Source organism: Balearica regulorum, chromosome 7, assembly GCF_011004875.1.
Source record: "Balearica regulorum gibbericeps isolate bBalReg1 chromosome 7, bBalReg1.pri, whole genome shotgun sequence".
Taxonomy (NCBI): Eukaryota; Metazoa; Chordata; class Aves; order Gruiformes; family Gruidae; genus Balearica; species Balearica regulorum.
Window position 1 is genome coordinate 3,386,943 of NC_046190.1, and position 16,076 is coordinate 3,403,018.

At 41.6% G+C, this 16,076-nt stretch overlaps 1 protein-coding gene across 2 annotated transcripts in view; it reads left to right on the top strand.

The window, feature by feature from the left end:
• The window catches only part of C7H10orf90 (chromosome 7 C10orf90 homolog), a 71,998-nt gene that overhangs the window by 21,648 nt on the left and 34,274 nt on the right, over nucleotides 1-16,076 (top strand). Inside the window, exons 1-3 of one of the 2 annotated variants that reach the window (XM_075757642.1) lie at nucleotides 7,978-8,119; nucleotides 12,194-12,288; nucleotides 14,541-15,612. In XM_075757642.1, the coding sequence (XP_075613757.1) occupies nucleotides 8,086-8,119; nucleotides 12,194-12,288; nucleotides 14,541-15,612 (1,201 nt within the window). In that variant the 5' untranslated portion in view covers nucleotides 7,978-8,085. Of the gene's footprint in view, nucleotides 1-7,977; nucleotides 8,120-12,193; nucleotides 12,289-14,540; nucleotides 15,613-16,076 lie in introns of those variants that run through there. The other variant, XM_075757643.1, reaches the window with a different exon arrangement.

A 16,076-nucleotide genomic window follows, 5' to 3' on the forward strand; every position in this document is an offset into this window, starting at 1 on the left:
AGAATAGATGTCCATGGTTTAAAATAAAACATTACTGGATTGTGACCCTGTTTGCCTCCTTGTGATGAGGCAGCTGTCAGAGTGCTCTCAGCATGCACTTATATGTGCCCCAGCAAAGGCCAAGCTTTTCTCCATTTTGCCTTTGGAAATTTGCCTTTGCCTTCTACTCTGCTCTTGTGAGACCCCACTTGGAGTATTGTGTCCAACTCAGGGGTCCCCAGTACAAAACAGACATTGAGCTGTTGGAGTGAGTCAGGAGGATGCCACAAAGCTGATCAGAGGGCTGGAGCACCTCTGCTATGGAGACAGGCTGAGAGAGTTGGGGTTGTTCAGCCTGGAGAAGAGAAGGCTCCAGGGAGACCTTAGAGCATCTTCCAGTCCCCGAAGGGGCTCCAGGAAAGCTGGAGAGGGGCTGGTGCCAAGGGCAGGGAGTGACAGGCCAAGGGGAATGGCCTGAAGCTGCAGGAGGGGAGATGGAGATGGAATGGGAGGCAGAAATCCTTTCCTGTGAGGGTGCTGAGGCCCTGGCACAGGTTGCCCAGAGAAGCTGTGGCTGCCCCTGGCTCCCTGGCAGTGTTCAAGGCCAGGTTGGATGGGGCTTTGGGCAACCTGGGCTAGTGGAGGGTGTCCCTGCCCGTGGCGGGGGGGTGGAACTAGATGATCTTTAAGGTTCTTTCCCACCTAAACCCTTCCATGATTCTATAAAAGTCACCAAGGTAACTTTTTTGAGTGGATGTAAAAAAATGTCCATTACAAACCCAAAAAGCAAACAGCAGAACAGTCAAAAATCTCATCCCATCCTATAAAACATTGGAAGTCAAGCAGAGTAATTTCAAATAATCCAATAAAGACATCTTCCTGAACTTATTGGCCCAAGAAAATTAGGATAAAAAGAACATGTAGTTGTGCTGTGAGAAAGGGGAAGGGAGGGTAGAAGCTACTCAGAGGAGCAGTGACATTGTTACTTCTGGAAGGAGGGAGCATAGTTGGTGGGAATGAAGTACTTCACTGGCCTCTTGCAGCTACCTGCAGTTGTATTGTGGCTGAGACTATAGCCAGGACACTGTTCTAAAACGGGAAAGTGTGGGACCAGCAGGAGAGTGACAGACAAGAGTGTACTCACAGCAACGTGTCCGTTACCTGTGGTTTCTCCAGGAGTACGGGTCAGGGGTGAAAGGGGTGGGAGCTGTATTTTCACAAGGATTCAGAAGCCAGGTAGAACTAGTTACTGTGTTTTGCCGATGCACATATTAACTAAGTCAATTAATGTGACTGGCAGCGAGTAATCCCCTGGCACTGTGTACGTGCAAGCCCATTGCAAGGAGGTCGAGTTAATAATTACAGCCTATTCCACAAAATGCCGACTGTTTCAAAGGAATTTTTCTTTGGTACTTTTGCTTAGGTTAGAGACGGTGAGGGTCATGTTGCATCATGAGAGAGTTAAGCTGGGAGCCAGCCCAAAATGGAGAGTGGAGACTTCAAAATACAGATTGCATGAGGATCGAAGCAATATAGATAGGCTGTATTGTTTCATGTCTAAACCAAATTTCTAGCTGAAACTTTCCTAAAAGAAAATTCCACCCGAACTTCTTTGCCAAAGCATCCAGGCTTGCACTGGGTCTCTGCACAAGGATGAATCTCTCCCCACTCCCAATGCAAAGTTCATTGTTCTTGGCTTCAGACAGATTGTCACCTGGTCACGTCGCACCTGAGCATCGGTGTCTCCCATATGGGGTTGTGAGCTCTTAGCATACTCCTTGTTAAGCTTGAAAATGCTTGGTAATGTCCTATAGGTCATTCTGCAGCTTCTAGCTGGGGATTTAATGGTAGGTAATGTTAGAGAGAATATCGATAATGACCAAAGAGGTTTTTGAAAGCACATTTAGCAAAGTCTGTCTCCTGTATCTGGTGGACCTGAAGAGACCTTTGGGATCAATTCTTGTCTCAGAGCACACAATGGAAATACTGAAAAGGGCCCGAATTTGGTTGGGGAAGTCGTACTCGATGAAGAGTGTGGCTAAATTATTTAATGGCTTATGTGTTGACTCTGGATCGGAGATTGTTGCTGAACAGAACAACTGTAGGACAAAGTGGTGGTGGTAATCATCCATTAACAACTTAATTTTGCCTTCGATAGATAGTTACTTCAGCGTTTTGTTAGACCAACCTAAGCTGTTCAGTTATTACTTCACGTGGCATTATTCCAGGTATTCTCTGTAGTAAAATTTGGGTATCCAATGCTGTGTCTATCATAGTAGGCAAATTTAGGAAGGTGACTACTCTGGTGATGATTTGCTATGTGGCTTTAGACAGGACAGATGTTGTACATGATTATGTCTAAGGTACAGCAATACCGAGGTCAAGCAGTTACGGCATCATTAGATTGGCCTCCAGCACTTAACTTTTCTTTAAGCCTCTCAATTTCCATAATCTTAGCATGAGATTTCCATAATTTTTTGGAGAATGCAAACAAAAAGATGAAATTGAAAATACAGACTAACAAGAAAGAAATCAAGCCCATAAGTCAGTACCCCAAGACCACGGGGAGCTCCACAAGGAGCAGCACCCACCACCAGTGATGTGGCACTATGGATGTCGTCCCAGATGGTAAGTGTGTCTGCGGATCAAGCAGGGCAGACCTGGTGAACTCTGTGTAGCAACCTCTTATTTCTACAAAGCCATTGATTTTTGCAGTAAGCTTGTTGGAGATCAGCTATCGACCTTTCTGTCATGTTGGTTGAAACAGCCCACAAGCTTAAAAGCCCCAGGTTGGACAGACAGAAGGATAGGGCATAAATCAAATTCCTTCTGAAATCAGGCTAGAAATTTGATCCAAGTAGAGATCACAGTGCAAAAGGGTTGTGCCTTTTTTCCTTAATTGTTTCACTTGCAGTTAATAATAATTAGGAAAAAAACCAGGACTTCTAAAGCACAGGGACAACTTTCCTGTGTCATGCTATCCAGCACACTTATGCCCAAGAAAATGTGACCCTTTGTGTTTGGCTGTAAACCAGTCTTAGTGACCTCATCATTAAAACGTGTAGATATGTGAATTATTTTATTCATAGAAGTAGCTCCTAGGTGACAACTATTGTTAAAATAGCTATTCACATATTGAAATATTTTCCAGATTGGTCTTGCATCAAAATGTGTTGGGTTGTGTGTGTATATTTTATGAATGCAACACTACACAGCAAGGAAGTCTTGCAGCAAGTAAAGGAAAATGCGTTTTCTTATCCATCTGTTGCAGCTCTGATGTTGCTGAATGCAATAATTTGGGATCTGAGCTTTTAGTTTTGCACAAGAAATGGAATACACAAACAATCAAGAGTTTTGAGTTGTTGCTAGGCAGCAAGTTATTGCTTTTTGGAAGAGCAGCCACGGCTGCCTGGTCTGGCCGGCCGGTGGGGCCGGGTGGGTGCCGACAGCTCCCAGCCTGGCTCCTTCTCGTTCAGGTGACACCCACAGCCAAAAGAGAGCTTGAGAACTCTAAATCTCATTCCTTGCCAAGCCGTATTTAAAAGACACCAAAACCTAAGGTTCTGAAGGCTCTAACATTTAATGATCAGTTCTCAGCTTTTTTGCACCTTCTATTTCTGAATTGAAAGCCTGCGTGATTAGGGGGGAAAAAAACCCAAACAATTACCAATTATTTTTTGTTGACCCTGGTGACAAAAACAAAATCCTCCATGCCCTGTTTTACATTCATATTACTGCGTTTTTGTTTTAATCTCTAGCATGATCTATGTTTCTAAACCTGTTGCGATGGAATTCAAAAGGGCTAACTGCAAGATCAAACAAATCACAGCCGCGTGGTAAAAGCAGACTATGAATAGAGATTTGTTTTTCCCTTTCCCTTCAAAGGGCACATGTCAGGATTATTTCACCAACCCAAGAGTTTTACGTGGTAGAATAATTACTAAGTTCAGCTGCGTGAAGGGTCGTTAGATTTAGAGCCGAGGCAAGTCAGTGGCAACTGCAGAACAAAACTATTTACTTTGTGATCAAACTAGTGACTTAGAAACTTAACTCTTTAGGCTTCATATTTATTTAAATCTTAGCTATTGTGGTTTTTATCCTGTGGGCACTGATTGTTTTTCTCTTGGTTCTAGCCTACTGCATCCCCTATTATCAAGCAGTTTCTGATGTCTGTAATCACAGCAGTTAATGTGAAAGACTTTCCAGAAAGAAATAATATCCCAAGTATTACACAAAAATGAATGCTTCTGTTATACAAAAGTAACATGAAAAGTCTATATTAAATCTGGCATGACTGGTGCTCCACTGAGTTTAGTTCCATTGTACAAATTGTTCAGTGTCAAATTTGGCTCATATGAACATCCTGTTTCTTTGTTTTGGAAACAAAATTGGTCTAATATAGATGTGTGTTGGAATCGCTGCTTTGATGTCTTGACAAAAGCATCTGTACCCACAGCACACATCATTTTCTGGAGCCACCACTGTATTAAGAGTATTAAAAGGGGGGAAAAAAATCAATAAAGCAAATACCATTGTTCAACAAAAGCATGGTGAAAAATCGGTGCAGCAGGATACGTATAGAGTCATAAAATGCATGTATAACAGACAGTGCTCAGGTTTTCTCTTGTCCTCTCTACAGTTTCTTGTCTTAAAGTTGTGCTCTTAAAAAAGCAGATAAATATAAGACATATTGAATTGCTGAGGCCACACAATTACCTCTGGCTCCTATTATGCATAAGCAGCTTTAGGCAAATGTGTCTGTTTTGTAGTTGCTACCAGTTCTGAGTAAGACTGGTGGAATTTTTATTTACAAAACCCATTTGTACTATCAAATTCTGTGCATGTTATGACCTTTACATGAATACATGCAATAGCGCTAAAATAACTCTTCATAAATATACTTTTTGGCTGCAGAACTGCTTTTCCTTTGTTTGCTTATGCATAGTATTTGTCATGTTTACAGTCACTTAAGAATTTTCTGGCTGTCTCAAACATTCTTGTACTTTCAGAAACGGACGTGGTCACTAAAATGTAGATGTCTTCATAACACGCTGTCAAGGGGACTCAGAGTGGTAGAGGATCCCTTCCAACAGCTCTTTCTGTATGAAATGTTTCTTTTAGTCACATCTTTATTTTGAGGGTACATTAGCTGCTTAGTGGTCAACAAGCCAAATAATGTTACGGTAGGTACTAATGAAGCTTTGTGCAAGGATCCGAACAAGGAGTAGTGTTCAGAATGCCTTAAATTTGGAGAAAAAGTAGAACCTGAAAAATGCAAATGTCAATGTTGCTTGGACTCACCTCCTTCCTTTGTCTCTATCTCCTGTCTACCTTCTTTTCTGTACAAACTTCTGGCACATCTAGTGTTCATATTTAAATGTTTTATTCAAGTCTAACCCAAAAGTCAGTGTTACATATTTCTTACGTGAAACATCAGGCCTCTGGTGATCTCCTTGCTCTTGGTTTTTCTCCTCCAGTGAGAGACTTGCAGAGCCCATCAGCCCTTCATCTCCATTTGGTTGCCATTTGGCTCTGCCATTTCCCACATGGTCCCAAATGTCACCTCCAGGACAAAACCCCTCCAGGTGATTCCTCTGCAGATGCTGCTTCCAGAGCTGATGAGGCCCCACAGGAGGACTTGTTTAAAAAATCCCAAATAACGTTTTAATGTCAGCAGCTTTCAAAAAAAAAAAAAAAAAAAAAAAAAAGATGCCCACCAAGCAGGAACTTTGAGAAACCAAAGGTGTCATCTCCCTTGTGCTGCCCCTTACCTTGGTGTGAGGATAGAGCATCTCGTACAGGAATCAGAATTTTTCTCCAAGGAGAGTTTGGGGTTTTTGCTGCTCATGCACAATCCCTCACTGCTTTGCAAAATCCCGTCAGGAAAACGCATCCGAATTATACAAAAATATCTGTCTCTCAGAACCATAATGAAATACATGGACACTATTGCATTGCTTTTAGGAGTGCAAAGAGATCAGTGGAAGCCAGTCCCACCGAAGTGGGAGGAACCATGGAGCTTGAATTCCTTCATTGCTTGGCTCATCAGTGTTGGGGAGCTTGATAGCTTGTTCCTTGTCTCCAGTTCTTCCTCTCATTGCCACAGGAATAGGAACCTGTGACGTTTATGGCATTTCTTCCATTTCTACGGTGAAACCACTGAAGAAAAATTATGAAAGAGGATGATTTGGCTATTAAACACTATTATCCCTCATGATCCACTCCAATTCTCTGTGCCTTACAGATATCCTCCCTCTAACACCCTGTTTTTGAGCTCCCCATTCCCCTCCTACTACATTTTCTAAACATCTCAGAAGAGCTCCAGCAGGGAGCTCTGGTGACAGACCATGTTATTTAGACTGAAGAAATCAAACCTATGTCAGTTAAATCTTCCTGTGTAGTCCCATTTGAGTCCTTGGCCTGAATTATGTGCACCCAGTTGGGCTTCAGCAGATTTGGTGAGTTAGTCACTGCTTCTAGGGACTGAGATTTGTTAGTGTAAGCTTATGCTGCCTAGAGAAAACTAAGAACGTGTTCCTTCCCATGCCACTGAAAATTTAAAAAAAAAAGGAAAAAAGCTATAAAACTTGGAGGAGGAGAAAGGGAAAAAGGACAAAGTGAAGAATCTACTTAGTTTTGTCTCTATGTGCGATGGATATGCTGGGGGTGATTCCCCACTTTATTTTATTAAGTGACGATAAAGAATAATAGCAATGCGTAATGAAAACACAGTACCTTTTTCTCTTATGCATGGCTTTCAAGATATAATTCCTGTGCTCTTTCTAGCCCCCTGATGAGCACCTTGCTTCTAATGGCACGGATAATGAGAGATTTATGACTTCCGGCTTTTTGATAGCAGACCAGAACTCATTTGTCCATTCTGTGGCGGATCCTGTAATCATCTCTGCAGGCAGCCAGCTACAGCTTCAAGGTGTGCAAGCAGGGAAAGATAATTCAGTTAACAAATCTCATGATGCTACTTGTAATAGAAGAAAATCCATCCTGACATCTTAAAAAAAATATTTTTCTATTTTGTTTACATAATGAATCCTGTTCAGACTGAAATGATTTCAGGCTGTTTTGCTTACTCTGGTTTAAAAATCTTCCCAACAAAGCTGCCTTAAAATACTCTTACCTTCATGCAACTGTGTTCAAGTACTTTCTTTTGTGGCAAAGTAGTTGTTTGTATTGGTTTGACTTTTTTCATGACAAGAAAGATTTCAAGAAAAGAGTTGGCAGCTGCTTTCTCCCCGTTTAGATTGGTGTTTGACCCCCATTGTAGGTAGGTGCATGCCACTTCTTATAAGTTCAGCACAGATGCTTTAACAGGACTGATGTACTCTCCCTCTGTCATCCTCTCTTGATGGGTAAGTACAGTGTGGCTTCTAGCTGTGTTCGAGCTATCAGGATGACATTGTGTGCTCCTTAAGTATCTTAGTGAAAACTGCTGTCTTTTCTTACATGAAGGTAGCTGAATGTCAGATCCTGCAGAGATGAAAATCAGGTGCATTTTTATGAGATCATAAGAGAGTAAAATCCACGTGTGGCTATGGGGCTGCCTTCTGCCCTGCCTCTGCCCCGTCTTCACTGGGATGCTGCCTTTGGACCATTGTCAATGCAACACTTCTCCTCCTTTGACTTAACATCACTTCTGAAGGCTCAGGAAAATGTCCTTGAAGGATGGCAAGGCTGTGTCTGTGCCAAGGCTTTCTGGGAATGCATCGCTCTCTCCACCAAGAAGTAAATACGATATTCACCAGTAGATTCCATATAAATCAATTTAATATCAGCAGGAACTTTGGTATAAAGTGGCATTTTCAGCATTTATCTGTCTCTAGTTTTAGTACTGGGCATGTGAACTTCAGCTTCATTGTTCAGATTTATTTTTAGATGACAATACTCTGCAATTTTATGATATTCTTTCTTTATGACACATGAAGAAGACCAGAAGACACGGATTTGGTTCTGGTGTTCATTCTGACTTGGCTTTCTTCTTAGATGTATCTGTAATGTCTGGATGGTTTTACTGGATGACTCACTTCAATCTGAAGAAGTGAATTATGATCTCTCCCAGCCCTCACTGAGAGGGACCGCGGTGAATCTTTAATGATGACACTTTTTTTCCTCAAGGCTTCCTCAGGTATTTGAATTAAAAAAGTCACAAGAAAACTTAAACAAATCTAATTTTTAAACAGAATAAAGTATCAGTGAATTCCTCCAAGTTGATTTTAATGTTATGGTTTATCTGCTGATAATTTACAGTAGGAATAACGTGTAGAAGGAGAAAAAGCTTACAAAAAGGTTTTACATGATGCCAAAGACATGGTATTAGCTGAGTGATTGCTCTGATGCCTGACCCTGCAGCCAAGCCATCGATGTCCTTTACCTCCCAGGTTCTGAGAGGGGAATTTGAGCATTTTTGGGTAATCAACAGTGCTGACCTGGGAGCTGTAGGGACCCTGGCTTCCGTGGACCTGGGAGGGAGCCCAGCTCCCCTCAGAGGTCTCAGATGGTGGGCTAAGGATCAATGAAAAAAGATAATTTTTTGGTGGAGAAGTTTTCCCCTTTTTGCAGTGGTGTATTTGTTCTGCAATGCTGTTTTATGGTGTTTTGAGGGAAGCACTGGAGGTTCCTGGAGCCTGCAGAACAGTTCTATTTGAGGTGATGCTGGTGGCTCAGAGGGGATGGCAGACCTGGTCAGTGCACAGCAAGCAGGGCTTGGAGCAGAGCAGAGGAGATCAGAAGTGTTGACACACGTTTGAAATTTGTCAGCATATGAATAGTAAATGAATGAAATATGCAACTTTCATGACAAAAACCAGAGATGAGGCCAGGGCCAGTAGTCTATAGTCATTCCAGCTCTGCCCAGTGTCACTCTGGGTGTCATCAAACGGCCTCCCCTGGCATGGCAGTCTGTATGTGTCTAGGAAAGACCTGAAATACTGGCAAAATACTGGACTGTTTTCACGTGTGTCTCAAGTTCTGTGCAAAACCTCAGCTGGAACAAACTGGGCTGTCCTGAGCATGCCAAATATTCGTGGTACGCTATTTTTCACCAGCACCCTCACCTTTGCAATCTATCTGTGTTTTAGCAAGCTGATTTACAAGTACATCTTTTCTGAATCATTATCTGAGCTGTCTGCCAGTTGGCCCGAGGCAGACATCCAGGCACTCGAGACTGGGAGAATCGATTCCAGCTGCACTCCGTAATTAGGAAAACCCTGGTCTGTAGCCGGATGTCCAGATGCCTTGCCAAGGAGCGTATCATTTGGTTCAACAAACAGTATTTGTGGTGGAAAAAAAAAAAAAAAAAAAGAAGATGTAATAGGACAAAGTTCATATGCCAGCAACTGCTCCTCTATTCCTCGTCGCATCTCCCGTTCATAAGCTGGAGAGGTGGGTCATGGTGGGAAGGGAAGGTCTGGGGAGGTTAAACAAATCCTCAGGATTTCAACTCAGAAATAAGTTTCTGATACTCCCCACAGAGATGGAAAGTACTTGAAATGCCATTTCTTTCATGCTTTTGCACCAGGGAAAAATTGAACTTTGCATTTCGTTGTGTAACAAGAGTTACAGTGCTACGTGTTTTGTCAGCAATGAGAATTTCTATGAAAACTCTGTGTGACACATCCAAGCTAAACCCTTGTGCTCCCTGAAGTGTCTTCATTTCAAACACAGATTCAACCTCTTTTTAAAGGGTTGGGGGTTTTGGGGGTTTATTTTTGCTTGTTCTGTTGACATGAATTAACAAATGTGAAGCTTCCAAGAATAGATTTAATAATATAATGAAAAAATACTAGAGCTTTTGCCACCGATGCCATTTAATCTATTTCAGCAACTAGATTAAATGACTTGCCAAAAGTCTGAGTGATTTCCAACACTAGGATTCCCATAGTAGTAGGAGAATGTCAGGATATGGTACAAAATGCAATGCAAAACTCCATTCTGGATGATTCACCAAAGAAAATAAATTTTCTTCTCTTCTTCCCACCTCACTTCATCCTATCTCTCCTGCTCCAGGAACAGCTACTTTTTAAAGTTAAACGAGCAAGAACCAACTAATCTGTTCCAAGGGATCTGTGTGAAATTGGAAGGTCCTACCTAAAGATTATTGCTAATCACAGGAGGTTACTTTTATAAGAATAACTTACATACTATGTGTAATCCTCTATGTGGACTTTGACAACTTGTTCTTGTTTGACCCTGTAGTACTCAGTCTTTCTCTTGTGCTGAAAATACATTTGAATGAAATTCATGAAAGGCCATCTGGCAAAACATGCCTGTCTGGATCTGATTTATCTCCAGCCAGCCTTCTGGATTTTCTTGCGCACTGGTTGACATTCAGAAGTTGATGTTCTCCTGTTGTAGCTTTCCAGCTCCATCTGAGACAACTGTGGCTTTCTTACTGTAAAGCGTCTGAGGAAAATATTGATAACTTAGTTGAAGTTGTCTCTTTAATTACATATGGGGTTTTTATCAAAACTTTGAATCAAGGCAAGACCTCAAAAATCATCCAAGAATGTCTTCTTTATCCTTCTCTGCAAGTTATTCCCTGTTTACTTGTTTTAAAAAGTAAGACGGCATATGTAGCAGCTCTTCATCGTGAAGGCATTTGCATGTAACTCACTGGAGTACTGATACACTGAAAATAACCTTTCCACAAGGCTCTCCCAGCAGTTACCCCTATCCCACTGCTTGTGGACACAGGTGGATTTTGTCCTTCACCGAAAGCGCAGCACCTCCTTCTCACGGTGTACCACGACAGGGTGAGGAGCAGGCTCCACAGGCATCTTGCCCATGTTTTGTGCCAGCAGTTACCATGATCCAGTGTTATACCAGGTTCATTGCGTTTTCACTGATTACAACCGTGCATTATTTCTTTGCCAAAAAATGTGTAGTGGGCCTTCTGCTCTGGCTATTTTCTGGATTCTCATTTTTTCATACTGTGGCTAATGAGTCCAGCTGTTTTCTCTGTTGCTCAGGACCTTCTTTTGCTCAATGACAAAAGCAAACCTCTTTTTTTCATGCCAGCTATGAATATACACAGTGGCATTGGCATCTCAGAGCTGTGCAAGTGAAGTATTTAGGTATACCTTAGTATGCTTTATTAAAGCAAGAAGGTTCAACAAACATCCCGTTAGTGTTTTGTGATTGCTGTTCCATGGTGGGACTCGAGGAGATCTCTCAATGGGGGATAGACCTGATACCTTCCTCCTCTTTCCCTTCTACTCGTAGCTGCACCCAAGGAGATGAAGTCATGAAGCCTGTGATGGTGGATATGCTTTAATGAACGCTCTTAAAGTAGAGTTGATCATATTCCTTTGTTAATATAATGCTACATGTAAACTGAAATTCTGCTTAGTAAAAAATAATCAACTTCCGTTGCAGGCTAAATGAAAGAAAAAAAAAAAAAGAGTCTTACCAGTGGTGTGACTTGTTGCTATAAAACAACAGCCAGTAATGTCAAGAGATTTCAGTCCAAATAGAGAATTTTTAAAAATTAATTTTGGATGCTTATTACAAAAGAGAAAATAACGTAGTTTCTGGCAAAACTGTTGACAGCAGATGTAATGCATCATTGCAATAGCCCAGGCCCGTGTTAGATGGAAATTAGCTCTGTGTAAAAAAGCTGCAGACAGGCTAGCACTCACAGAAAACAAGAGATGGCAAAATCAGAGACTGATGTACTGGTGTAATAGTTATCACCAAACTAGAAAAGTTATGGTGTAATAGAATTTCTGAATAGGATTTAAAATTACTGTAGTTCTTTAAATGTGAAGGTGACTTAGTTCAAATGAAACCAAACTCATAGCATCCAGCTCATTAATGTGCTCTTTTGTGCTCCCAGTTCTGCAGACTACACAAAAGTGACTTTTGTTGAAATCCACATTTCCCATCTTCCCTGATTCCTCCACACTCATGCCTGAAGCCACGGAAATCAAAAGCAGAGATATCCAAGCTTCAGACCAGCCCTGAACACATCGTGAGACTATCCACAAACACATCTTTGCAACAGGATCCCAGGGGCTATTTCCAGTGCCTCTCCTGGGAAAAGGGAGAAATAGGATCCCTCCCATAACAAGATCCCAGGGCAATCAGATCATTTACAGTAGCTCTTTCCCTCCTGCTTGCACTCCATTTAAATCCACATTTTCTAACTCATCTCTTCCAGGACACTGAAAATAATGTTACTTTCTCTGCTTTTTTCCCCCAGGAGTGATGCAAAAGCAATGGGGCACTGATGGTCAGAGGGCACACACAGACCTTCAGCAGGAGAGGGCTGCAGAGAGAAAATCGAGCTCTACCAAGGTGAAATAAATAAATTATGTCTACATAGCAGTCAGCAGAATGCATTTGTGTTTAAAAAAATGACTGCTGATTGCTGAGCAGTGTATTTTAGTTAGGCTTAGCTAGGCTTAGCTTAGGCAGCAGGAAAGCCAAATAAAAAGATAGCTAAATGTTGTAATTCAATGTGCTCTTGGTGAGAGGGGAAAAAATAGCATGTTTTGTGGGGAAAAAGAGTTGTTCAAAACACCTCAGGAGACTAAATCAAGTGGTGTCCCAAATATCAGTACACTCTGCCTCAGATGTTCTCAAGATAAAGACTGAGGTTTTCAGTTCACTGCAATTACTTTGTGTAAGTGCGCATTTATTTTTTTTTTTCACAAGATGCAGGGAAGCTTGAAAGCTCCTGAGTATAGGATCAGCTGGTCAAACTTTAAAGATCCATTTTTTTGCCAAAGGTTGGGAGGAGGGAATAATACGTATATTCAAGCAGAAAAAGGAAAAGCAAATTATTTAAAATATTGGTGCATGAGTTTGAGGCTAGTCGGGAGTATTTTTGACACGCTTTTGGACTCTTGCAGGATGTCTCCATCTGTGCAGCCCTTAACAAAAGAAGCCAAATTAACTACTGGAACATGAGAAATGCATCCAAAATAAAGTATTTCAAGCAACATTCTTCTTTGGTGCCCTGTAGAAATCTCAGGGAATTTGAGAGTTTTGGAAGGCATGCAAAGGTCTTAAACCTGTAGGTAGAAGTAAATGCAGTGCAGAAAATATGAGGCAAATGTTACAAACCATGAAAGAAACAAAGAAGGAAGAAAATGCTTTCCCTGGGGCTGTGAAATTATTGAATTGTCAAAACCACAGGCAGCTGGTTTAAAGAGTTGATAAAATTTACCTGGCATTTCACCTCGTTAATAAACTCTTCATCTAACTCTCTCTGTTTGGGTTCCCAAATCAGCCTTCCCAAGAGCTACAAAGGAGCCCGGTTTCTGTGCTGCCTCCGTGCTTGGGGACAGGAGCACAGGAATGATTTTCCCAGTGGGCTTTGGTGCAAGGTCCCCTCTCTGGCACCCAAGCCCTGAGAAGGATGATCATGGCACCTGGGAGGTCACAACTCTGTCACTCACGTAGTCTTCTTTGAGGAAGAAGTTATGTTTTGTGAAATAGTTGTCAAGAACTGGCATTGATTATCAGAGGATAGACACCCAGATATGACTGAGATGAATTCATAACAAGCAGGAGCAGTACAGCTAGCAAAAGGCACTTAAACCCGGAATGAACTTGATAGAGTTTTCATTATAGAGCTAATCTTCAGAATTTGCATGCCAATTCGGTGGGGGGTTTTCTATTGGGATCAGGAGATCTAGGAACACAGGGCAGGAGCAATCTAATCAGCCCATTTACAGCAGCGATGAGGTTAGGCCAGATGCTTTATTGCATGCAACTTATGTGACTAGCCGTGTGGATAATAATAGCAGGAGATTTTAAACTCGGGGTTGGTCGTTGTCGGATAGCTTTAACGTAAAAGCACATCCTTTGTCACATCGAGTGAAGTAATGTACAGTCTATCAAGATAGACGTTTACTGTCATGGTTGGAAAAATGAGTTTGGGCCACTGTCAATCAATCTTGGACATATGTGGTTTTACATTACTGATAGGCGTTACCAAGTAACGATAGGCAAGAGGGAACTAATGAATTAAAGTAATACCTGGAGCCCTTATAGGAAATTATATCACTTTTGTGGGAGGGATCATGGAAAAGTTTTTCCATGCTTATAACTGGTGAGGTTGTAGAGCAGTCATGACCCTGGTGCCCGCATGTCCTCTGCAGCATGCGATGGCACACGTGGACCTTCAGACTAATGACCCATAATATATTTAAATGCATTTTAAATTCAAGCAGACCATCATGAAACAGCAGATTAGAGTCTGAAACTGGCAATTGCCTTGGACATGTCCATTTTTAAAGAAACATAGAAGCCACAAATCCCAAGTGCGACAATGGGTTAAATACTGAAAATAATAGTATAGAATACACACTTTTAATGTTAATATTTTTTGCAACAGAGTGATAAGGTTTTCATTGAAGTCTCCTAGACAATTCAGAGCTGATTTCAAGAGTGTGTGCTTTTAAATGACAGAAAAGTCAGGATGAATAGAAAATTAACTAGAAATCTCGAACAAAACTGTCTAGCGTGATAGATGGTAGATAAGAAACAGTTACATATATTATGATAGTGTATGTTGCTAATTTGAATCTTTTCATTTGCAGGAATCTCTGTCATCACAAAACACAAAATTGATTTCACCGATAGTCCTTTCGCAGATGATTGATGAGAATAAATCAAAAGAAAATTGGCCTGCTTTGCCTATGCAGTCCATGATCCCCCAGCCCAGCGCTTATCACACGAAGCAATCTTTGGCTAATCATGGTTCAGTCAACACTAACAGAGCATTTACGGTACTTCCCAGCAGATTAGAAATTCAAGCGTCTTTAGATGACGCCGAGTCTCCATCGGACTCTCCTGTCACAGAGGGAAAACAGTGTCAAAACCAGTGGAAAGGGTTTGCCTCCATAACTATTACAGCCAGGCGTGTTGCTGCAGGCTCCAGCGACCCAGCACGTGGAGCTGGGGCTGTGCAAGAGCTCAACGCTGTCGCCTCTACCCCGAGCAAGTTCTGTCGCTGGCATCTGCTGGGCCACGCAAACCAAATTGTCTCTCCATTAAAGATTTCTGATTCTTGCTCACAATTAGGTAAAGAGCCACGAAAGCAGATTTTTGACTCTGGAAACAAGGAGAACAGCGTGGGTCTTCAAAGCAGTGATGGGAGAGAGGAAGTACCACCTTCATTCATCTCATGTGTCCACCTTCAAGTTTCTCAGCAGTGTCCAAATACCATCTATTATTTAGACAAGTCACTCAATGTGTACATTGACCAACCTCGAATTAAATGCCAAAAAATTCATAGATCAGTGTTGTCATTCAATATAAATTGCAGTTCGTCTAGATTAACAGCAGATGGAGTAGATGGCATAGCTAATGGAGAGCCAATAGAGGAGGTATTTAAGACAAAGCTCCTAGAAGAAAACAAGACTTCACTCAGAACAAACTGGAGTGCAGACTTAACAGAAAATAGTATAATTAATAAAGAGACAACAAATGAAGGCTATTTGGGTAGTAAATACTCTTTGCAAAGTGTCTTTGTCTCTGAACTTCCAGCATTTGTGGATATACCCAGAAGACCTAATAACGTAGTAACGACAAGGAAAGATGATGATAAGCAGCCTGGCAGGTATCACAGGACATTGTCTCTCCAGCTTCTTGATTCAAGTGATGAGGCAGGTAAGTAATTTCCACAAACCTCAGTCTGGTGGAGCAGAGGTTCAGGCTGGAATGGACCCACCACAATGATTTTATGTGAGCAGATAATAGTAAACTTTGCTTCTGCAAAGGCACGGTGAGTCAGAGCACAACCCAGACATTTTCAGTTCCAGGACTACCATGAATATATTCGCCATGCTAGTGATGCATGGTGCTCATCGGATGATAGAGAAAACTCTGCCTATGTTTTCTGCATTAATCTTCTATTTTTAGCCTTTTATAACTGTATCTTTTTTGTTTTCTCCCAGCAACATGCAAGCGCTTAGCCCCTGAAAATAATCGGGTCTTTCTTTGTATAAAGGCTGAATTTCAAGGTGTGAGAATAAGGAGGAGATGGCTGCACTGAGCTTGGTTTTGTGCTCCTTGCAATTAAAAATGATCATGTTCAGCTTTTACTTAGAAAGCTATAGTAATAAGCCTAGGCC